This window comes from Limulus polyphemus, unplaced genomic scaffold (assembly GCF_000517525.1).
Source record: "Limulus polyphemus unplaced genomic scaffold, Limulus_polyphemus-2.1.2 Scaffold4099, whole genome shotgun sequence".
Lineage (NCBI taxonomy): Eukaryota > Metazoa > Arthropoda > Merostomata > Xiphosura > Limulidae > Limulus > Limulus polyphemus.
In genome coordinates this window covers 30,426-57,300 of record NW_013669709.1, presented here as the reverse complement: position 1 = coordinate 57,300, position 26,875 = coordinate 30,426, and the positions used below count along the sequence as shown (strand labels likewise).

The 26,875-nt window shown below is 34.1% G+C and overlaps 1 protein-coding gene across 1 annotated transcript; it reads left to right on the top strand.

Annotated features, from left to right (window-relative positions):
* The first annotated feature begins 6,105 nt into the window (after positions 1–6,105).
* Positions 6,106–21,148, top strand: LOC106470582. The gene is made up of 5 exons (XM_022399198.1): positions 6,106–6,231; positions 8,534–9,687; positions 10,653–10,923; positions 17,541–17,596; positions 20,038–21,148. Exons 2-5 carry the CDS (start codon positions 8,558–8,560, stop codon positions 21,146–21,148), a joined length of 2,568 nt encoding a protein of 855 aa, XP_022254906.1. The 5' UTR covers positions 6,106–6,231; positions 8,534–8,557.
* Positions 21,149–26,875: the final 5,727 nt, after the last annotated feature.

Sequence of the window (26,875 nt, the reverse complement as noted above, 5' to 3'; positions counted from 1 at the left end):
AGCTGGATGAACTTAGATATTTTGGTAATATAGTTAGCTGGATGAACTTAGATATTTTGGTAATATAGTTAGCTGGATGAACTTAGATATTTTGGTAATATAGTTAGCTGGAGGGACATAGATATTTTGGTAATATAGTTAGCTGGATGAACTTAGATATTTTGGTAATATAGTTAGCTGGATGAACTTAGATATTTTGGTAATATAGTTAGCTGGAGGAACTTAGATATTTTGGAAATATAGTTAGCTGGATGAACTTAGATATTTTGGTAATATAGTTAGCTTGAGGAACTTAGATATTTTGGTAATATAGTTAGCTGGAGGGACATAGATATTTTGGTAATATAGTTAGAAAGAAAAGGACATTTATTCTTCAGATGATAATAATAATAATAAACATGATTAGAACATAAGAAGAAGAAACTATTTATTTCGTCACTGCTGCCTCATCAGGGTTATAGTGCAATATGCAATATAGTGCCCTAATGAAGCAGCAACGGCGAAACGTTGGCTGAAATGAAATGGGTGAGTAGATTGGTATTTACACCAGTGTTGCAGAAAAACCTACGTTACCGTGAGGAGTAGGTTTTTATAAATGTGGCCTCGCCCCCTGGTGACAAAAATATAAAATAAAACGAACTTTGATAATAATAAAAGAAAACTTTTTATTTCATCCAACGTTTTGCCGTTGCGTCTCCATCAGGGCAGTTTTTGTACTAGTAGCCCTGACGAAGCAACAACTGACGAAATAAATAGTTTCTTGTTATTATGTTCTAATCATGTTTATTATGGAAACAAGAAAAATGAGACCCAAAGAGCCCACTTTCATTCTTTTTTTAATATCCTGATATCCAAAAAAGGAGAGCGGAAACGGAGATAAAGAAAAAGAAGGAACACAGAAAGAGAAGTAAAAGCTTTCTTGGCGGGATTTACTTGTTTTGGTAATTTTTTTGGAATTCCTAACCCTATAAACGTTTCACAACGGATGAGTGGTAGGAAACGAGGGTTTTTCCAACTAGTCAGAGATGTAGAAAGAAATGCCTTTTTTTTCAGTCTCATAACTTATTACTTTGGAAGAAGTTAAATCTGTAAGATTCCTAGGCCTAACACTCAAATTGCTTTTACTCCCCTCCTCCAGTGGCTCAGCGGTAAATCTGAAGACTTATAACGCTCCCGGGTTTCGATACACGATACGGGCACTGCACAGATAGCCCATTGCTCAGCTTTGTACTTAAGAACAAAACAAACAAACAATTTGTTTTTCAAAGAAGAAAGAAACGTAACTAAGGTTCTAACTCCTTGAGGTGAATTCAGGGACAAAAAATACATTTTTTACGACCCACGGCTCCAAAACGCACTACTCTTTTTTTTGGGGGGGGGGGGAACATAACGTATAGGACGAATTCATAGATCTATTGTCTGGCACACTAACCACTGACCACGCTCGGAGATACAGGAAATATACTGATCTTCAAACCCTTATTTATTCAACTTAGGGGGTTTCATGCAATACATGTCCAGGCCAAACCTCAAGATTCAGGAAAAGTCATTTTAAGTTAGAGCCGCTAAATAATAAAGGCAGCTGGTCTGCAGTACCCGCCGTTTACATAGATATTATTAACTAAATAATGGGATTGAATGTCACAGATATAATGCACCGTAACTGAAAATATGAATTGTGTCCAACGGCATATCTCAGCTTGAGCCTTGGACATTGTGAACCGTAACCTGGCATGCTAACCATTAACCCACACTTAGCCCTGTGCCATTTTAATAGGTACATCCTTATAACATTTCATTATTAATTAAACACAGCTTTTCTTTTATTTCTTATAAATATTTCAATCATACTTTTTTGTTAGTAACAGGGATATCGAAAAAAAACAAACTTTAATAGTAAACACTTATAAACCACGATCATTTACACATTTATCAAATAAAGTCAAATGACGACACCATGTCTACATCATGAACAGCGTGAGAAACGCAAATCAAAATTTAACTTATTGAGTTTCAGCCGCGAAAATAAAGAAAAGAAGTAATCAATTGAAAATTTAATCTCAAATGATACCAGTACAAAAAACTGCTTTTAATGATATTAGAAATATCATTCTTTATATGAAATATCTCATTTTTGTTGATAACCAAGCTTTGAACGGTCTACGAACTGATGAGTGATTTTACAATCTAGTATTTTTAACGTACTGTTCAGTGGATTTCCTTGCAGTTCTAGAAAAGCTTTTTAACACCGTCGGGACTTTAATTAATTTAGTAAAACTGCTTATAAGTTAGAGTATTATAAAACAGTTCTCAGTATATTTTAGACATCGTATTAAAATCGTTTTGTTTTCTAGACCCGTGAGTTTTCTTAGGATTAGATTGTCTGTAACAAGCACGTGTTGAAGACAGAGTCGCAGAACGGCTTACTTTAATCTTACTTTGTGGAGAACTCACAACAAAACGCCTGGAGACAGACACAAATCCAAGCTTAACTACATGACATACGGTATATTGATTGGTGCTAGTCTCCTAAGAAACCAAGTCGTTTGTGTACATCATCAGACCTTCAGTCTTTCTTCGTTGTAACCTACACCCTGTATTGATTTGTGTTCGGTTATCGACAAACCAAATCGTTTGTGTAGATCATCAGACCTTCAGTCTTTCTTCGTTGTATCCTACACCCTAGATTGACTGTTGTTTGGCTACCAACAAACCAAGTTGTTTGTGTAGATCATTAGTCCTTCAGTCTTTCTTCGTTAATCTACACAAACAACTTGGTTTGTTGGTAGCCAAACAACAGTCAATCTAGGGTGTAGGATACATTAGACTTTCAACTTTTTTTTTCGTTCTACTGGACCTTCTAGTAAAGGAAATCGAAACTAGAAGTAACACAAAATAACTCTTCCTTCATGATTATGTTGTATTTACATGATCACTGAATCAGTCTGATATTAAACATATGTCCAAAGTGTTCACCACCATGAATAATGAATGTGTGACATAAAAGGCCTTAAAACAAGTCTGTATGGAACTGGTGTTTATAGTGATTCATCCTGTGTCGTTCCATATAATCCCGCAGTGGTTCAGCAGTAAGTCTGAGGGTTGATACCGTCTAAAACCGGGTTTCAATACTCGTGGTGGGCACAGCACAGATAGCCCATTGTATAGCTTTGTGCTTAACAAGAAACGAACGCTCTATATATATGGTAGTTTTAAGAAAAAAGGAGTGAAAGACATCGACCAGAAATACGTTTAAGTTGTTGTTTTTTGTTTGTTTTTTACACTTGAAATAAATACTTAGAATTTGTATACAGTTTAAAACTACATATTAAGGCTGTTTCCTCTTATGTTACTTCTGTAAGATATTTTCAAATACTAAAGTTATTTTATTAAATTTAGAAGATTTTTTTTATTCAACCATCTCCTTTTGTTCTAACCCTAGGATTATCCATAAGGACAAAAAATGAGGTCCGTTTTTCGAAAACTATTTGTGTACTAAATTGCGTATGGGTCCATGATGTAATCCCACTAATTATTGCTGAGCACACATAGAAAGTGGGTGTTTTCATTAATTTGTCTTGGCCGTTTTGTACGCTCAGTATATGTAAATATGTGGAACCCACTATCAGAAACGGAACTGAAACGAGTCAGTAATTGGAGAGTTAATTTTTTTGGGTTGTTGTTAACCTTTCGTTGTTTTAATGTTAAGTGCAAAACTGCAAGGTGCGATGTGCTTACCATATGTATTGAACCCTGGATTTTAGCGTTATAAGCCCACAAGCTTGCTGCTGAGCCACCGAGAGGAAAGAGGGTAATATTAATTTTTTTGGACGTATATTGCTACAATGACTTACTGGACATTCATTTTGATATTGCGACCAACTATCACATTATAATGTTACCAAATTTTTATACACGGATGATTGTTTGTTTGTCTTTGAGTTTCGCGCAAAGCTACACGAGGGCTACCTGCGCTAGCCGTCCCTAATTTAGCAGTGTAAGACTAGAGGGAAGGCAGCTAATCATCACCACCCATCGCCAGCTCTTGGGCTACTCTTTTACCAACGAATAGTGGGATTGACGCCCCCACGGCTGAAAGGGCGAGCATGTTTGGTGACGGGGATTCGAACCCGCGACCCTCAGATTGTGAGTCAACTGCCCTAACCACCTGGCCATGCCGGGCCTAAATGGATGAAGGAGATTTTTAAAAGTTATAGTAGACATAGAACTAATCAATATCACTGGACTGAATATGTAAATTAATAAGTTAATTAATAAATAAATAAATAAGTTAATTCACGACAACTTTACTGACATGTGCAATTTTGCGCTTCTATAATATTAAAGAGATTATTTATTTGTAGTTAAGTACGAAGCTACACAATGGGCTATCTATGGTGTTCCTATCACGGGTATCGAAACCTGATTTTTAGCGTAATAAGAATTATTTGTTCGTTACAGAATTTTTTACTAAATCTCGTTTTGAGTTTTCTGCTGCTAACTTAACAAACCAAAAGAAAGACTTAGTGCGAGGCAACGTGTAGTGCAGAATCAATATCCTCAGTTTTAGGCGAACACAAATCTAGGTTAGCAAACGGACGAATCAACTTTCCACAGTAGTAGCATTAATGAATTAAGACTAACTTTGTTATGCTTGAGACAGCCCATTTAAATTGTACATATCAGCACAAATACTGTACAATACAATTTAATGAGTGTAATTTTAATGCAAACGTAAGCAGACAATTCACACAATTCCATTTTCCATCGGTTACTAATAACTAACGTTTGTGCTTTAATATGAAGCATAAGCCACAATGCGTATTCGGCTTCTTATTATTTTGAAGGAAGAGAAAAATTAAATAGTTTAATATTTCTTTTTGAATTATAATGATAGTTAAATAAAATAGATTCGTATTTTTATCATGATTGTCTTTATCAGTTTAATGTTTGCTTCTGTGTGCGTGTGTTTAAAAACGATATCTAAAAACAACACTACTGACGTCATTTTTTGCACATTTAAACAAGGAAAAAGATGAAAATTATATTTATTTCAAAATTAATACCGAAATTACAGTAACTGTTCTTTATACTCGTCAGATGGCACCACTTAAACTTATTAACTTTTCTAACAGGGCATATGCTATTGTAAAATAACAATTTCTAAATAATGTGAACGAGAATCAGAGATTTATAATTTTAAAACAGATATTTTTGAAGAAATATTAAAACATCTAAACTTTAAAACGTATGGTTGTTATTTAATAAGTTTAGTTATGTTTTTTCTTAATTGTTAATCACAAAACTACAAATGGGCTATCTGTACACTGCCCCTCGCTGGTACCGTAACTCGATTTTTAGCGCTATAAGCACTCAGACTTACCACTGAGCACCCGAGGGCCTTATTTATGAAAACATATCGTAAAGAGAACAATTTCGAAGAAATTTCTCAGCTGCAACATCTAATAGTAAAACATAAAAATTACTCCGTGTATCAAGGCAGTTTATTTCTTTCAGGTTTCTGGTTTTTTTTATATTGCTTGCGACTGAGACACATAAGTATTTTTATTGTTTCCTATATCGTGCTTGAATCTTTTTATAATTGTTCTTATGTGAAAATATTAAGCCAGAACAGTCAGGAAATGATATATATATATATATATTGATAAAGAAATGTATTAGGCTTAGTTAGGCCTCGAGAAAATCAAACGAGGCTAAGGTGAAAGTAGACCATTACTAAAGCGATTTTTATCAGCTGCACACAACCTGCCACCACGCTCATACATACATATCTTGTTCCCTCCCCCATCTATTTCTCTCACACACACAGATATAAATATATTAAAAATGTGTATGTGTGTGTATATATATATATATATATTTCACTATAACTGTTTTTTATATAGTACAGTTTTACTAGAGATCTAACTGCCTAATAAGTAAAATATAAAGAAAAAACGCTAACGTTAGGCTAGGGCACAACTATTGTGCAACTGTAGTTAAAAACAGTAAACTAAAGGAAATTTCGTTTATCATTGCGTTATGCAACAGGGTTACACACAAAACGTTATCATTTTTATTTGGTTACCATGGATCACTTGAACTTTGCTCGTGTGATAAAGATAAGTGCCTTATGAGCTGTTTTCTATGTTAGTTAGAGTGTGCTTCTTTCAAACTGTACATGCCCGGTTCGTGAGAACTTATTAGGATTCTTCCGCCATTTTGAATCAGGTAAGTGAAAAAAAAAAGTGATTTGATTTTTTCATTAGTGGCCATAAGATTAATATTAAGAGACGATTAATAAAGAAAACTAACAACGTTATAGAAGTCATTATTACAAACAAACAACAAAAACTTAAGTAACTTGCAATATATAACCTTCTAGTGTAGTCAAATAAACGTAACCCTAATTGCAAATCAGCGTGTGAAGCTAATTTTATCTGATAAGCATCTTGATTTAAATATGTATATTATAAGTGTATATGCTGTCTTTAAGAACCTGCAATCCAGATATATGTTACGTATTAAATAATGTATACGTCTTAGTAAATAAACAAAAAATATTTGAACATACGCTCTCGAAACGTACTACGATATATATTACTGTAGATGGCAGACTAGCAAGAAATACATATATAATTGTTGTTACTGAAAGTTGTTACAGGAAAGTTTTTGGTATAACATTATCAAGCCGAACAATCTTTTCTGCTATATACCTAAAACAAACACCTGGCGGTGACTAAGAAAATGATAAACCCTCTATATTTCAGTGGGATGTCAAACTAATGAAGAAAAACGTTAAAACACCATCAAAGAAATTTGATCAACGGTATTTGTTTTTGCATTTAGGCCAAAAGCTTACGCAGTAAAAGAGTGGGAACTGGGTAAAAACTGTCTAATCCAGAAGAGTGGTCAAGAAAAAAATATATATATAAAGCTAGATATTATATATACTCCAACATTATAATAAACTAATGGTGTTTCTTTGATTTGTTGACCAAAGCTGTGCTGATGAGCCTTGAATAGGAGAAACTACAGTCCACAGCATAGGGTACGGCTAATCAAAGAATGCATTAGGCCTATACATCACAGATTCTCTTTTCAATTTCACCTCTGGTGAAAAAGAAAATAAGTCTTTAACACACACACACACACATATGATTTAAATAAAGTATTCTAAAGTGTATTATCTCATCAGCAATTAGTGATAAATCTTTAACAAATATTTTAGACAGAAATGACCTATTAAACCTATTGACTAATACATCTACAGCAAAGCTGCTGGTTTTCTCGTGAATCCTTGTATTGTAGAAGATATTAATGGTGAAAGAAAGATTTAAAAATATCTCCGGTGCAGCTAATTTAATAGTTTTTCTTGAGTTAAAAGTCCAGTTTAAGTGGTTATTACGATTACTTTGTTTTGCATTTCACGCACAGCTACTTCAGGGCTATCTGCGCTAGCTGTCCATACTTTAGCAGTGATAAATTAGGGAAGGGCAGCTAGTCGAAACTACCCAGCGACAAATCTTGGGATACTCTTTTACCAACGCAAAGTTACTATATAACGTCACCCCGACTAACAGGGCGAGCATGTTCGGTGACAGGGATTCGAACCCACTACCATCAGATTGCAGGATGAGCACCCTACTCACCAGGCTATGCCAGGCCTTATTATTATGATAAAGTGTTTTTTGTTTTTTTTAATAGTGAATAAACGTTTATCACAATAATTACCGTCTGTTTTCGGTATTCCTACAATACTACGTATTCATGTAGCTTCTAAACTTTCAAAACAAAAGTGATGCTCAAGAAACACGTTAGAACAGAAGGAGTATCATATAACACAACTTGCATCTTTAAAAATTCCGAATCCATGCTTCAATTTGAGTTTCCTTCTATTCCTGGGTTGGGTGTATTTTAATGGTTAGAGTACCAGAAAGTCCGAGGTTTGAGTCACGATATGCCAGTTCCACTAATCGATTAAAGTACGGCTATGCGTGAACTTTAAAAGTCTGTAATCTGCGTTTTAGTCTTCTACGTGTCGCATGGGATTAGCTACATAATAAGTGATCTGCGTCGTGTCCATCACAGGTATCGAACTCCGATTTTTATCGTTAAAATCCTGAAGTTTACTACTAAACTACGGGGGAAGGTGCATCTATTTTTGTTTTAAATAAGGAAATGTAAGTGTGTCAGATATTAGGAAATATCTATCGTAAAGGATTATTACATGTTGTCAAACCAGAACTGCCGTTTTAACCAGAGTTCAAACTACTCAAGTCTAAACGCTGGTTATAAATAACCATAAAATGCTTTAATGTCTTCCATTGAAACAAAACATATTAGCAGTCTACATAAGTGTTTTCAGAATCAGGGAAAATAGTCACTCTCTATCAAAACGACTTATTTGTTAGTCTTTAAAAAAAAAAAAAAAAGCACTAAACCGTTCGTAATGTTTGTTCATGTTTTGTATTCGTACATGTAGAACTTCGTAAACGTTATATAAGATCCTGCTGTCTTTCTTTCCCAACAGACTTTGTTTCCAAGAAGAAAAAGAATGTTTCGAGAAAGTTTACCAGTTTTAGTCTTATGGACTTTCATCGTGCACTGCCACAGCTTCCAGATACCTTTCTTTTCTAGTGATAACAGCCGTGAAAGCTTTGACAAACTGTGTGAGCAGTGTGTATGTCCTCCTAGTGTGTTTCCTGAAGACCTTCTTTACTGTAGCCGGAGAAACGTCGACAATTTGCCTGTTGGGATAAACTTCCCTTCAAATCTGAAAACGGTGGTCCTGAATAGCAATAGTCTGGAGAGCATCAATTCCGGTACTTTTAACAGCGGAAATAGTGTGTTTCATCTGGATCTTTCCTCCAATCAAATAGACTTCATCGCTGGTGATGCGTTGAACAAACTGGAAAATTTAAAATCTTTAGATCTTTCCAATAATAAGATCTGGAGTTTATCAGATCATACCTTTGAGAAACAAAGTCAGCTAGAAATTCTAGATCTAAGCAGCAACAGAATTCAAAGCTTCTTTGACACCGCTCTTAAATCATTAAAAAATTTAAAAACTTTAAAACTGAACTTTAATCCTTTGTACACCGTACAAAGAGATATATTTCAGTACGTGCCAAACCTTAGTGAACTACATTTGGAAAGGACTGGTCTAAGAGGAATGCCAGATGACGTGTTCACCTTTAATACGAAGTTAACTGTCCTAAAGTTAAGTGGTAACTCTCTGGACGACATTCCTTCCAAATCTCTCGAGGTGGTCACTCAGCTACAGCATCTAGATATCAGTAGAAATCCAGTTAAAGAGATTAAACCCAATGCTTTTAAAACGCTTGAAAAGCTTATTGTACTGAAAATCGACAGTATGAGCAAATTGGAAACCATCCATCCCCATGCGTTTCATGGTCTAAAGAGACTAGAAGAGTTGCACTGCAGTTCCAATCCTTTGCTAGCCAACGTACATCGGGATGCCTTTAGAAGAAATGATACTGGAGAAGTTGTCCACGTGAAGAAAATCTATTTACATCGAAACCGCCTGGAAACACTGAGTTACTCAATGTTAGAATGGGAGAAGCTGGAGGTCTTTGATGTTTCAAATAATCCAATGCGATGTGACTGTCGCTTGCAGTGGATGGTGAGGACTAGTCTACCAAAGAACTCCAAGCATGCCATCAGGTAGTGGTGTATTAAGTATGACATCAGGTAGTGGTGTATTAAGGATGACATCAGGTAATACACCACTACCTGATGTCATACTTAATACACCACTTCATCTTAATACACCACTACCTGATGTTATCCTTAATACACCACTACCTGATGTTATCCTTTTTTTTTGTTTCCAATAATTGGGAAGAAAATCCGGAACTTTTAAAGATTTTACATATTGCACATAGATTTGTATTTTGCAAAGTTTGAAGCTGACCTAACCTTTTTTTATTCTGCTTCAGCATTCATCTTTAATATATAAAAAATATTGAATTTAAATCTTATTTCATACAGCTATACTTTACTATATTTCAAATATATTGGAAAAGACAGGTTTCATTCATGTAAAGCGTTTTCAGCAATATTTGATATAAACGCAGAGCTTAATAAAAATAACTAATTACAACCGTCTCCGACAAAATGACTTGATGTCGTATCTACAATGCAGTCAGCAATTCTGATTTATTTGAACCATTAGTTTTATTACTTCAAGTTTAAAATACGGATATTATTTGAAGTCTTATAGCAGAATGTAGATGTTGTTTTCGTATGTTAATGTTTACAAGTAGAAATTCTCGTCCAAATAACTGCTGTTTTAAATTTAAATTGATATAATATGTGATATTCTACAGTTCATATTGGTGTATTTTGCGTATTACGTAAACTATATAGGTTATTAGAAAACTTTCTTCTATAATATACATGTTAAATTGTAACGTAGTGGAAGATTTAATACAAGAAGTTTGAGGCTTGAATAGTTTTCCAAGAAAACCTACTGAACCCCGAACCATTGGAAACCTGTTATTTAGGCAACATTTTAAATCCAGTGTTAGACTAATTCTGTTTTGATTGTCAGAAATTATTTACACCATTACCTTTGTTAAAAGAATAAAAGGTAATCTTTCGTAACTATATCTGGTTTCTGTTCTTAGATGTGGATCTCCAAGAAAGTTGGAAGAACGTCCTGTGTCTTCTCTGAAAGAGGAAGACTTTGTTTGCGGTTTGGAACTCAGCACTGACATAATCATAATCTTAACCATACTGTCTTTTGTTTTGGTGTTTATGATAGTGATCATCTTTGCGTACGTTTTGTATAAGTGGAACTACTGTCTCAAACCTCGCGCTGAGATGCAGCGAACTTACAGTCGCATCAAATCCAACAAGAACACTGTAGATCTTGATTGGGATCATAGTGCTGATCCTTAGATCAGCTCTTTCGAACCAATTAATTACATGTAACAATGATAATAACTAAACATTAAGCGTTTTGAACTCGAGAATCCGAGTAAGCAGACACCTTAGTTCAATTCTCGTGAAGTTTAAACATTAGAAACGTGAACAAACGTGATTTGATTTGATTTATTCAAACACGTGGAGTTAACATTCCGTAGAAATAAAACTACTATAATATTCAATTTACCAAATACTTTAACGTCAATCTCCTTATACAGAAAATAAAATCCACTTTCTCATTTTAGAAAAAAAACTATGTTGACTGATATCTCACTTTCGTTTTTGTTCAGCAGAAAGAAATATAAATAATAAAAAAACATTCCTTCATAAATATCACATATATCATACAGTTACTGAACAGTAAAATGGGAACAAAAGATCGGTCATCAAATAAAGATTTAGAACCATATTCATCAAGATTTGCTTCAACTTTTTAGGATATTTTATGTTTCATATTTATACACTGATTTCATTTATTTATAACACAAATCACCGAAGAAATAATGTTACTGTGAGCAACATATTCATGTTAATTGATCTAGCTTATTCTTTAATTAATCTGATCAAAACAGTTAATGTTCAATTTATGTTAATATAAAGAAATGTTTACGTGTTTGGAAAACAAGTATAACAATCGTGTAATTAGAATAAAAATATATAATAAACGTAATACAAAGTCTTTCTTGTGTTCGTGATTATGGAGGCGATGTGTAGGCTAAAACAACTTGAAAATAAAACGATAATTTTAATTTGTGAAAGCGGTTTCTGTGTTGTTTTATCTGTACATGCTATATTTTCCATGGGAAATGTTTCTAGATAAATTCGCTGGTGACTCTTTTATGGATAGAAAAACTAAAACTGGTGATTTGTCGCCATAAAAACCGTCTTTAGGACAACAACAAACTAGTATTTACAGACACTTCTCAACATTTTCATAGATGAGGAGACAAAAACTAGTAGCTTATGTCACCGTGTACGGTGTTTGTAGGATAACAACACACTAGTATGTAGAGACACCTCTCGACAGTTTCATAGATATGGAGACAAAAACTAGTAGCTTATGTCACCGTGTACAGTGTTTGTAGGATAACAACACACTAGCATTTAGAGACACCGCTTGGTAGCTTCAAAGATATGGAGATAAAAACCGGTGGTTTGTGTCACCGTGGATAAAGTTCACTGGAACTGAAGCGTACATTGTAACAGTAGAGATAACACTGAATACATTGTAAATTATGACAACGCTTTGAAGTACCAAAGTTATAAAAAAAAACATGTAAATATCTGTATTACAATATATAATATTCCACCTTAGTAAATTAGTTGAATACACGTTTTTCTCCTTGATTTATGTTTATATTCTAGGTTTATAAGTAGTACTTTTTCCAAATAAATAACACACATATAATCAGTTGAACATTTATACCTCTCTGAAGATTTCACAGCATCGGGTACAACAGTTGGTACATGCAAAAATATTTTAGTTTGTTTCTAACACTTGGTATTATCAATGTGAGACAATATGGTTGGTTAATCGTAATTACAGAAACAGCGTATTAGTACTACAGCGTAATTTTGTCGTTTGCGTGTGAACACTTGGTGTTATCAATGTGAGACAATATGGTTAGTTAGTCGTAATTACAGAAACAGCGTATTAGTACTACAGTGTGATTTTGTCATTTGCATGTGAACACTTGGTGTTATCAATGTGAAATACACATTATGCGACACATATGGTCAGTTAGAGAGCCCAAGATTGTAGCCGTCCCTAATTTAGAGCTTCTATCCAGAGGGAGGGTAACCAGTCTGCAACACCCACCACCTACCTAGCTACCCTTAACGAAATAACGGGGTTGACCGTCTTAGTTAGAACAACTCACGGCTGTAAATGGTAAGCATGTTCAGCGGCATATCATAGGCTCGAACCTAGGCACTTTGGAATTCTAATCACTAAGCCGTGCCCAGCCCTAAATAACAAATATTTAAGTTGTTAACCACATAACTATTGTGCTATAATTAATAATATTTATTTAGGTTGGATAACAACGTACCAATGGCTCAAACTGTTTCTGGTGAGTGACCGCAATGACCAGAAGAGCAGCAGATAACATTAAACTGAGTTTCCTATCTGAGTGAATTGAACGAAGAGAATAGACTCAAACTTGGTCATGAAATGAACATTTTGTTATGTTTTATTAAACACACACACACACACACACACGTAAACAGACTTAATTCAGCTGAAAGTGAACACAACATGAGGGCTCTAAATTAGAGGACCATCTCCAGCAAATCTGAATAACGACCGTGATATAAATGTTATGTTATGTTTTTTTTTAAATATTTCCCATTATAATCCTTTACACTGAATATTGACTCTTACATCATCAGATGCGAAATTATGCATCTTAATAACTTTTAGTATTCCAAGCTCTAGAAGAAGTTAAAAATATATTGACCAGGCTGTTACCGCACATATGATATAAAAACGGTAACGAAAATATCATATAAACATCGTTTCTCGAAATTATGCAAGCGAAAAAACATTTAAGCCTATTTATTGTACATGGTGAATATTCGCAGATATGTAACCAGAATGTGACGAAAACCCCTCGGTTCGGGTATTTCTTTTTTTTTTACAGTTTCAAACATCTGGAATCGAGCGTTTGTAGCTAACACAAAGCTACACAATAGGCTAGTTGTGTTGTGCCCACCACGGGTTTCGAAAACAGTCTTCAGAGGGGCAGGAATCGAGCCAAATAATGTTATCCACACAGAAGAGGTGTAAGAACTATTGAACCATCACGATAAAGCCAACTACAGCTAAATTTAGTTTGAATGACAGGTAAAATTTGATTTTGGTGATTAAAACTCAAAACCATAGTCCACCATATAGGACTTATTTATCAGATTTGGACCAAAATTACAAATAACATTTCTTGTTGATGCGGCTGAAAATTTTTTTATTGTCACGTGACATCGAAACAAGTTTCACAACACTTGTGATTGCATGACATCAGACATGACATCATATAGCACGATTCACATTAATACAGAGTGGATAGACGATAGGGAAGTTTTACTAGTAATAGTTTACTGTGAAGAAATATCCGTGAATACGCTGTTCTAATCGAAATGTGATCGAACATTGACAACCCCAGCATAACTGACAAAGGACCAACATGATTGACAAAGGATCAGCATGACTGACAAAGGATCAGCATGACTGATAAAGGATCAGCATGACTGACAAAGGACCAACATGATTGACAAAGGATCAGCGTGACTGACAAAGGACCAACATGATTGACAAAGGATCAGCGTGACTGACAAAGGACCAACATGATTGACAAAGGATCAGCATGACTGACAAAGGATCAGCATGACTGACAAACGATCAACGGTTTTAGGTTCTGACAAAGGACCAACATGATTGATAAAGGATCATTATGACTGACAAAGGACCAACGTGATTAACAAAGGATCAACATGACTGACAGACGATCAATATGATTGACAAAGGATCAACATGACTGACAGATGATCAATATGATTGACAAAGGACCAGCATAACTGACAAAGAACCAACATGATTGATAAAGGATCATCATGACTGACAAAGGATCAACATGATTGACAGAGGATCAGCATAACTGACAAAGGACAGTCATGTTGATCCTTTATCAATCATGTTGATCCTTTGTCAGTCTGTGTGCCATGATTATGTGCAGTTTACGTATGTTAGTATATTAATCTAAAACAGATGAAAATTAAAAGAATTAACAAACCGCTCAGATGCAACTTTTGGACCACCCTATATTGGGTCTTTCATGAAAAACGAAGGTTTAAAACATCCTATATACTAATTTGATAATAATTCTCGATGTAATTTGGCGTGTTCAATGTAAAGCTTGTGTTTTTAAATGTGAAAAGGGCGCTGTAAGATGTATATGAAGTCATGTTTAACTTTTATGACTCATTATACAAACGCGGATACTCCAAAGTCATGGAAACATTTCTTTGTTCTAGTTTCAGAATGTTGAAGGCAATACTAAAACAAGAGGGAATCCTCAATAACCGCGGCTGTAATTAGATCAAGAGATGCAGCCACGAGCTAAAAGTTTGTACTTGAAAAAAACGCAGAGCTATTCTATGAGTCGCTATGCTGCGGCTAATAAGAAATGATATAAAATTACGACATGTTTTTTTTTTACAAATGGTTTTCACATCCGTAACATTAACCTTAAAAAACAACAACTTTAAAAACAAATACAAAGGTAACATAAACACGAAAAAGACGTTAGTATAGTAAAGACATATAATTTGTATTGTATACCCACCACAAGAGGGCGAAATAAGATATCAAAAAGGTTTAAAGCTTCATGCGTGACAGAAGTTTTTGTATAGATCGCTAGAGGGCCCTTAAAATTATTAAATACTTCAAATTATTTTTAAAGTTATTTTACAACAAGGGCGTGTTATCCCGATGAATGTAAAAGTAGTTTACTTTAAAAGCGTGTAAAAATATATATACTAAAAGTAAAGAATTCTAAAATAATATGTTTAAATAACATATTTAAAACGCAACTCGAAAACGTGAGCTCTTTTCAAGGGTGATATTTTCTTCAGTAAATAATTGCGATTTTCTCAAATGCGTTTCTGTAATATTTCTGCCCTTGGTTGATGAACTAATTTCATTATAAACTAACCGTCAGAGTGAAAATTATATAACTTAGATTGCAGGCAGATAAATAAAAGTGTTACTGCTAAAAACTTACGATGTAATAAATCTCTTTCTGTTTGTTTTCTTTTGCTAGTCAGGTTTGGAAGGTACATTCCACATTCGCACAACATGTCATTTCCTTTGCTATGTCTAAAGAACCTTTGACACAAATGCGTAGTTACCGTTACTTTATATTTTTGAAAAAATCTTCAAATTCGGTAATCACTTAGTTTCTGAAAGCGAAATAAGCAAAACACTTGTCAACGGCGATACCAAAGTAGTCAGATGTTGCATAATCATGCTAGTTAGATCAAGTTTAAGACGACACCTGTGTGAATTTTAAGTAACACAAACGTTTAAAGAAAATAAAAAAAAACAACGTTTAATGATACACAATAAATATTTAAGAATGCGACTTTACCCAATCTAAAAATCTAATATATATAATAATTAATAATTTATTGTTGAAAGTTAAGATGTTGTGTGATTCGAAACAGTCTCATAAATTATATTTTGACGTCTTGCTGCGTCATCATCAGGAGTACAATATTTTGAAAGTTAAAACCTAAAATGTTACACTTCTATGGAATAAAAAGCTGTCACAGTAATGGTAATGACATTTGTATAGTTTTTATACATCGAATTAATTATCATTACTAAATACATAAATCAAAACTAAAAATTAGCTTCATAATTAGTATCTTTAATTTAATATATCATTTTAATTAGGCTATACAAACACAGTTGTTACGGTGTGCACTCCTTTCACGAACCGGTGAAGAGTGATTGTTGTTATACTTGTCATAAGACATTGGTACTAGGCCTACTACATTTTTGAACACTACATTCTTAATCTAGTCCACTACAGTTTTTCAAGAATTAGAAGAGCGTATAATAATAGTATTTCAAGCACACAATATTTGTTGTAACCATTGCCGACGACGCTCTATCCACAGTTCTTCAGGCCGGCTGAGATACAATTAAGACAGTAGTGGTCGGAACACTATTTATGTAAACTATTTGATACAACGACAGGGACTAGTTTAAGAATTGTAGTGTTTAAAACTGTAATAGCCTTATCACTAATGCCTTATGACTAATATAATAGGTATATGCCAAGTTATTAAAACAAAAGTTCATAATGATTACAATTTATTGACTCACCATTCAGGTACCTATCTTTTGCTGAACAATTCTAAAATCAAGTTTAGAGCTAATTCTAATTAAACAACCACAACAGCAAACAAACAGGTATGGTATAGATAAACAACCACAACAGCAAACAAACAGGTATGGTATAGATAAACAACCACAACAGCAAACAAACAGGTGTGGTATAGATAAACGTTTGTACACACATGAATCTATTTTTCAGTTTAATTTCTAAATTCCCCTTTGCTTTAATCCTACAAAAATCAAAACTAGGACTAATTTTGAAGATCAAAAACAGTTTGTTTTTAAACAATTCCTTTAAATGTCACGTGAAGAACGGGTTCGTTTTCAATACACGTATAATTACTTGTTGTGAGGATAGAAAATTCAAACGCTGAATCTCTGCGTTTTTGCGGATAGTTGCCACTAACCAGAAGTTCTCGGATTTTCAGTTCAACTATGATAACCACTAGGCCACGCCCAACCCCATCTGAATAACGCAAGTGTTATGTCAAGTGGGGTTCTGTTTTTTTTTTTTCTTCTTCTTCTTCAATTGAGAGAGAAACCTAACGGTTGTATGTTCAGCATAGAGGTGTATACCAGTTTTATGACACAATATGTGGCTTAGCATCCCTTTGGTGATAAGAGCCAACCAATGAGTGGGTTATGTGTGTAAACCTGTACCTGTAACTTCATCGATGTAATCATTGTCTGCACTTTCTCTGTACAAATCGTGGCCGCAACAACGATTATGAATAACACGAAGAGGTAAGTGTCATTTTCTCGTTTAGCTGTTATGTTTCTTCTGCACAATACAGAAAAATCATAGACGTTTTAGATCCAAAACGAAATAGAGGGCGTGGTCTTAAGATGAGGTTGCATAACAGGGTAAAAAAAAAAAAGTGTTTCGGCTTTTCATGTCGTGAAACCACACAGAGTTTTCTGGCTTCATATTCTTCTTTATATCTTACTTTTTACTGAGTTTAGTGTAAAAAAAACAACAACTGGTGTTTGGGAAAAGCTGCACAATATTTCCTAATTTTGAACTGATAGGTACCGAAAACTCTTGGACTACTCTTGTTTGACCGAATAATGGGATTTGACTGTTACTTACAGCCACCAATAACCCCAAGGTGCGGAACAAGTTTTGGTAGAAAAGGAACATGAACCCTCGGATTCATAGTCCTAGACCTGCGAAATAACAAACAATAGTCGTCACTATATATATATATATATATTTCCCGTTTCAAACCAAAAGCAGAGAAATTTACAAAACGTTAGTGATAATTTCTTTCTGAAATATTAGAACGGTATAATTTATGATATAGACATATATAGAATGACAGTAACAACAAAATTAACAAAGATAGAATTACCAGGAAAGACAATATTCTAAATTCTTTGATGGATTGTTTAGGTAGATAATTCATGATGAAACTTTGTAGAATGGACGACAGCTGTTGAGGACGACGTTTCGAAAGTCTCCCGCCTTTCGTCTCTACAACAGACAGTTGCCGTCCATTTTACAAAGTTTTAATTTTCCAGATATTTTATTTGTAGGAAAAGGAACTCAGATATTAGGAAAATGGTTAGAAAAACGATAAAACTGTTTTATTAAATACTCTTCAATAAGCACATCAGCAATATCAATGTTTTGTTTGGACTATTTTTAACTCGTCTTTGATAGTACTTGCATATAAGATCCTCAAAGAAAGTTTGTTTGTTTGTTTGTTTTTTAATTATGCACAAAGCTACACAAGGGCTATCTGTGCTCTGCCCCCCACGGGTATCGAAACCCGGTTTCTAGCGTTGTAAGTCCGCAGACATACCGCTGTGTCACTGGGGGGGGGGGGGCCTCAAAGAAAGAGTATAGATAATTTTAAACCCTCAATACTGCTAAACAATCGCAGCTTCTAAAAATGGCGGCGCAGAGATAACGAACATTTGCACGTCTCTTGTGAAGCACGACATTGGTGATAGCCAATAATCTGACTGCGTTTTTTTTAGTTGCGCCATTCACAAGAAACCACGTTGCATAAAGTTTTACTTCCGTTTTAGGGTTAGCGTGGTGTAGTGGTTAGCGTAACGGTCTGCGGATCGAAAGGTCTAAGACTCGAGCTACAATATATTGTGAGCACTTTCAGCTTTAGGAACGTTATAAATGCGTAATATACGGGTAATTTTGATTGGTTGCTCACCCACTCTGGTCAGCAGTTTTATATTACTGGTGGCTATGGCTGAACTTTAGAGGTTTCTGACCTGATTGTTTGGCCATATGTAAAATAAGGTGTCATTAAGATTGAAAATGCCAATTAATTCATGTTTATGATACAAATACAGTTGAAGGTTGTAGAATGATGTTTTTACAGATGTTGTTTCTGATATAATCATAAATAACTGTGTTTTCGTTCGTTGAAATGATGACCAGGGCAAAATATACAAGTCCACTTGCCTTAGGCCTAACATTAATTAAGCCTTAATTAAGTACAGCCTATATGCGATAATAGATAAATTAACATTGTAACTTGTGTACGTTTTTTACTTTAGTTTACTTAGATGTAAACTTTACTGTGCTTAATACTATCAGACGCTTAGATGTTAAGATAAATGAAAATGTCAGATATATAATAAATCTTGCATTCATCTGTACAATTACTTTTAATTCCACAACTCAGATTGTTCTGTAGCATAAGCCCCCCCCCCCCAGTGGCACAGCGGTATGTCTGCAGACTAACAACGCTAGAAACCGGGTTTCGATACCCGTGGTGGGCAGAGCACAGAAAGCCCATTGTGTAGCTTTGTGCTTAACTTCAAACTAACAATAAACTGTAGTATAAAAACATTATATCTGGTTTTAGGACCCCTTGGTAGCAATTAAATCGACCAACATTGATTAAAATATGTCAATACTCGAAATATATTTGTAATTTTTGTGCTTGTACTGTTTTTCAATTTAGGTTATGAAATGTTTATTTTCTTTTCGGGTATTGGCCATTAATGGCCACGTGATTAACGTTCTCGGTCTGTGAATCCAAATGCCCCAAAAAAATAAATCGCTTCGTACTTGGGAGTCGTAGATGTGCAATAAAATTGACGGTCAAATTCCACCATTAAGACAGATAAGAGAGAGTTAGCTTGTTCATGAAAGACCTCTTCCAGGGAAAGTGTTAAGTTTACTTAACTTGTTTATATTTTATCCCTTTCTACAGATCAGGGGCTTTGATGCTTTACATATTCTTGTGGATAGCGTTTCTCACAGAATGTAATTGTGATGCGGGTGACCTCTGTAAAACCTGCATATGTGAAGAGACCAACGCTAATATTCCGAATGAACAGCCGATGAACGTCGACTGCTCAGGACTAAACTATACAGTTGTACCTTCAGGAGCCTTGTGGCCAACTAAAACTATTAGTATGAACTTGAGTGAAAACGCGATTCATACTATCAACGTTTTGGAACAACATCTTTATCTGCAACGTCTTTACTTTGCATCTAATAATCTTAAAACTATTGAGCCTACAGCGTTTGATGAGTTTCCTGAGCTAGAAGAACTTTACTTGAATGACAATGTATTAGGAGAGCTTCATCAGGACGTTTTTAGCAACCTTGCCAAACTGAAAATATTGGACTTAAGTTCTAATAATTTGAGTTCACTCCGAGAAAATATTTTTAAGGAACTGAGAAAACTAAAACGTTTAACTCTTGCAAGGAATCCTATAAAATACATCCAGAGTGATATGTTTCAGCCAATGAAATCTCTTGAATTTCTTGATTTATCTGATATAAAGGCCTATCATATGACACCAGGAATTTTTCACAATCTTTTAATGTTAAGAGTGGTGAATTTATCAAGAAACGAGTTCCAAGAAGTGCCGATAGGAGCTCTTAGAAGTGCTTCAGGACTTGAAGAAATTAATCTTGATGAGAATCCAATCGATCGTCTTGACTTGAAGTCCTTTACGGGTCTAGACAAAGTTAAACTCGTGAGTTTAAGTAACATGCCAAAACTGGAAATTATTGATAAGTTAGCCTTTTCTAAACTTCGACGTTTAGAGATTTTGCGACTTCACTCCAACCCTCATCTGGAGACTATACATAGCCTTGCCTTCAACGAAATCCTGGATCCCAAAACTCTCCAAATGAGGTTGAATGAAGTAAACTTAAGAAACAATAGCTTACAGACCCTATACGAATATGCCATACCCTGGTGTAAGTTGAAAACTTTGGATCTCCGAGACAACCCCTGGAGATGTGACTGCAAGTTGAAGTGGATAAAATATTGCAACTTGACTGCTGAAATGAGTGATCTTTTATTGTGAGTATTTTACATTTTTTACAGCAAATTGCATTGATTTCTTGTTCAGTAACATGCTTGAAGTTATATTTATTCGATTTAAAACAGCGTTTCTGTTTATTGTTTCTGTATTTTCTTTAGATTACAGAAACAGTACCTCTTTACTTAAGAATAATAACTTCAAATGTGACGTTATTATTCTTAGGTAACTAGATTCTACTAGAGTATGTCAGGTATATGGGAAAACCTGGTATATATATATTACTGAAATGACAATCGTCCATACAGTTACGTTCCAGATATATTTTACAGATCATACTTAAATGTAACTCTTTTAGAATTTATCGTACGTTTTATATTAGAAATTGTATTTTTTTTTAGCTTTTTTACATTGTAGGAATATTGTATTTGATCTTCAGGCCTCCCTGATAGCGATTGAATCACTCGAAATAAATCACTAATCGGATCAGGTGGATTTTTAAGTTTTGATCATATGAAATTTTTATAATATTTAAGGTACAGATAAACTGATACAGTTTGTCGCATAAGACTTTTCTCAATTTACTGGTCTTTGAAGCTACTATGGCAAGGTTATAAGGAACCTCGGCTGCTTTCAGTACTTGTTTGTATGCTGTTAAGCACAAAGATGCACAGTAATCTATCTATGCTGTACCCATAGCAGGAATCAAAGCCCGAATTTTAACGTCAGAAGTATCAATAAGTTTATACGTGAAGTAATACTATCTGTAATTTATAATTCAGATCTCCAGAGTAGTAATTCGTTTCGCCTTTCTATTGCCTTATACGCTTCGAAAGGTGTTTTTGTTAAACAAAATAAGTGTAGAGCCATATATTTCTATTAAGTCCTAAATGTGGTTTTTTTAGTACCACTAAGACTAAGTCAAAACTAAACGTAAACTGCTGTGCTGTTCGTATTTTCGTATTCAAGTCTTGAAGCATCTGGCTACCTTTTATACATATTTATATACATACTGTATATTTATTACACGCGCTATTACTTTCAGGGGGAAATGGACAAACTTTCCCTTGCCCTCTACTGTCTTATATTTATATTAAAAGTTAAAAATGTAGGTAGCAGATTCTTGTATATCATAGTGTCTAGCTTGTTTGTTTTTTTCTGAATTTACATACCACCGTTGTTAAATACCAGAACTGAACAAACAAGTGCGTTATGCCTTTCATTCGCCCAACTGAAATATACATAGTCAGCAGCTATTATTTTAGTGTAGGCTTAGATTTTGGGTATTTGGACGGCAAACTAACTGACGTTTTTCTTATCTTTTGATACCCTCGGTGGCTCAGTGGTAATTCTAAGGGCTTATAATGCTAAAACTCGGGCTTCCATACCTGCAATAGGCAGAGTACAGATCACTCATTGTGTAACTTTGAGCTCAACAACCAAGCAAAAAAGCGCAGCCATGCTGATGACTCCTATGGTTATGTTCCAAACTACCTTGTCATACATTTCGCTCCAATGATATTTTGTATTCAAACAAACAAAGTCGTTGTCAGGAACGGTTATAAGAAGATTATTCTCAAGTTTTTCCGGAGACTTGCACCTAAAAAAACAACATAAAATTTCCAATAAATCTATCACATATAAAATCCAAGGGAGGCCTAACCAAACACAGTTCTCTTTGAGGATCGCGCTCCAAACATTTAGTTATGGAAATCACGCTACTCCAAATATTTCGAAAAGAAGGAGGCCTCAGCATAGAGACAGAAACATCGTCAATAGACAAGTTTTTTTTTTTTTGCGTTAGTGTTTGGTCTTGTTCTATGCTTCAAATGGAACCAGATTTCGACATGGTTGAAAGTTAAACAACGTGGAAGTGGGGCTGTTTATTATATGAAAGCTCAAACGAATGCCGAAGAATTTTCATAGTCAACATTCACTCTTTGATATTGATGTTCATCTCTACAAAAAATGGTTACAGAAACGTTATTGTCGTAATTATAAGGTATTCAATGCTGGATAAAAAAACGGAACCGGTAAAAGCAACTGAAAACAAAATACTACTAAACAAAAAGAGAAAGAACACACAAACACCGTATTTTTGTGATTTCACCTTTCTGTGTCTTTGAAATTTAAATTTATAGTATTTTCCATGATGAAGTAAAACTCGAGAAAATCATTTAATCATTTGGAGATATAACTTATTTATTTTGAACCTCTTGTTTGAAAATACTATTGTACAATCAGAAAAGTAATTAACAAAAACATTTTTTACTGTTTTCAATTGTTCTTCCAAACACTAACTCAAAAGGGGCCTTTTAACGTTACATCTTCTATCTCATATATAAAGACAGGCCTTTTAACGTTACATCTTCTATCTCATATATAAAGACAGGCCTTTTAACGTTACATCTTCTATCTCATACATAAACACAGGCCTTTTAACGTTACATCTTCTATCTCATACATAAACACAGGCCTTTTAACGTTACATCTTCTATCTCATACATAAATACAATAAGTATTCTAAGAATTCTTAGAATTTAACAATATTTCTGATATAAATTGAATATAAATTTTTTAAGATTTTTTTTAATGGACAATCGCTTTCAAACTTTCACGTCACTCACACTTAGAAAATTTACCGAATGCTTCCATATCGATATTATATATGACGATGTAAAAGATGTAATACATGGCTCTTTATAAGCATGACACCTTAACTTTATGGCAGTTTTTAAAACTCTACCTGGCTTTAAAATTATATATTTTATTTCATTTGTTAGCATTAAAATAATTACAAGTTACACAAACAATATCATTTCGAAATGATATTGTTTGTGTAACTTGTATATGTGTGTTGGAATTTATCTTGAGGTCTGTGACTGATGTAACTTGTATATGTGTTGGAATTTATCTTGAGGTCTGTGACTGATTTGATATTATTGATTATAGTCATGTTATATTGTTTCCAAGAAAACAACCCTTACTTAATCCTACAGTTACATTTGGGGTCCGTATGGATCCCAATGACTTTTAAACACGTGTTTCTAAACCATTTATGCAACATATGCTTGTGGGTCCCTGAATTTGCTGGTTATGGGTTTTTAATGACGTATGAATCACACACAAAATGCAAACAAATATCAATATTACAGTTAATCGCATTTTCTGAAATATATATTTTTTTTCATGTAAAGGTTAGATCAGTTCTTTGATCTGTGTTATTTGCAATTTGCATTTTGTATTTCTGGCAAAGCTACTAAGGCTATCTGGCGTCGGCTCTAATTCTGAAATACTGACAAGACGGAAGACAGCAAACCAGCAATACCCTACCACCCATCAACCATAACGAAGATTGACTGTCACGCTTATAGCGCACCCATAACTTAAAGTGTTAATGCACGGATTCGAACCCAGCTCGTCATCACCGAAATCCAGAACTCTAATGCTGGGCAAATCCGCCCTCTAAGTTTTGTAACATTTAAAAAATAAATAAAAAATATACAAACATAAGATCACTTAAAATTACGCATTATATGGACCTCACCAACACTGAACTGTACAACGTATAAAAATAAGTCTGTAACTTGAAAGTAATCATCAGAAGGGACAGGTTTTTTAGAAATAATTTAACACAGACAACATCTCGTATTTAACGAATATGGCATGGCTTGGTGGTTAGAACGCTACACTACGAATCATGGGTTCGAATCCCATCCTGGAAGATGTGGGGTGTTATAATGTGATGGTTAATCCCTCTATCTGATTAGAGTATCCCAAGAGTTGACTGTGGTGTTGACTGGCTGTGTTCCTTCCAGTGTATCTATTCTACATTAAAAACGGCTAACACAGATATCTATCGAGTAGCTTTAGTCCAAATTTAACAAAGAAAGTCGCATTTACTATTGATTGTTCGTGTGTAGAAATGCTATACTTAACCACGTTATCGGTGTTTGTTATATCCTTGTTTCGTCTATTAACATTAGAGTTTGCACTGTTTTAAATTAGTTTTGTCCTGGACGAATATTCTTGAGAGATATTTGAACATTAATTTCTTCGTCGTATCTTTATACAGTGTGATTATAAAACATAATTACCATGAGTGTTCGATTTGAATAATGAAGTACATTTGTGTGAATTGAAACTATACACTGTAGTTTTGGTGTTATTTTAAAGAATAAAACAAAACAAATTTTATATTAGGTGTTTCTTTTTCATTTCGTGTAAAAATGTAGCGTGTAATCAAATGAAATTTTAAAACAATTTATAAGTTTTAGGTTGGAAAATTATGTTTAAACATCACTTTTTAAAAGAAAAAGAAAAAAAAGAGTTCTTAATGAAGGGCGCGTAATGACGCTGTTGTAAAATGAATGTAAAAAATCGTGTAGAACTTTTAGAATAATTAATAATTGAAGTTCTATAAGAAAGAAGAAAGGCTTAAAGAGTATTTGATCAGAAACACTTTACACTTAACTAGAAAACAACGTTTCAGAGGTTTCATTCCGAATATCAATGATAGATTTCACCGAAGAAAGGCAAACAAGAAAACTGCATACGGTCTTCAGAAGCAACACATACAGTCGAGAACTACTATGTTAGAGTAGGTTCACAAATCTGTAAAGCAAAGAGGCTTAACTGTGGGCCTTATAAACTAGTTTTAAATTTCCTAAAACTCGTCTATCTGTTATTGAAACGCGCTGAAATAAAGGAAAAGATTAGCCAGCAAGACACGAAACTGAAATAAAAGGAGGATTAAACAACCAGAAATGAAGATGAAATAAAGGAGATGTGAAGATGAAGATTCTACTGAACAGCTGCAAAAGATTACATAACAGGTGGTACAAAATTTGTAGACACAAAAGAAAGTCAAGATTATATATGTGAGTTTTCGTGAAATACTTAGAGAGACATGACAATGTGGCAAAGAACCTTGAAAATATGATCAACTAGAAACACACCGATAAAATTCGATGACGAGGAACCCACTTTGAGCCTAGTAATGCTTGGAGATGGCTTGAATGGGTAATGAAGAAAAACTTTAATATAAGTTTAACATAACAGCAAACGTACAACGTTTTGACATCATCAGGTACAAGTAATTTACACTGACACGGATATATACAGTATTGAACAAAGAAGTCACATGACCGGATACTGTTGCAAAACTTAGAAGAGTCTTTTTATGAACTAATAAAATGATAAAGAGAAAGAAATATATATCATTTTATATCATTTTTAAAAGTCATAGTAGAAACATAAATAATAATAATTATACTGCGACAACAACATGAACATGAACCATCAATACTTACATTTTAAATGCTATAGCAGAAGAGTAAATTATTAGTAATTATGTTAAGATCATATCAGAAACATACACGATCAATAATTAACTTATAAAAAAAAAGAACGAACACCATAACTGATTACATTAGAGCAACAACACAAGCATGTACCATTAATTATTACATTAGGGCAACAATAGAAACATGTACCATTAATCATTACATTAGAGCAACAACATAAACATGTACCATTAATTATTACATTAGGGCAACAATAGAAACATGTACCATTAATCATTACATTAGGGCAACAACATAAACATGTACCATTAATTATTACATTAGGGTAACATTAGAAACATGTACCATTAATCATTACATTAGGGCAACAACATAAACATGTACCATTAATTATTACATTAGGGTAACATTAGAAACATGTACCATTAATCATTACATTAGGGCAACAACATAAACATGTACCATT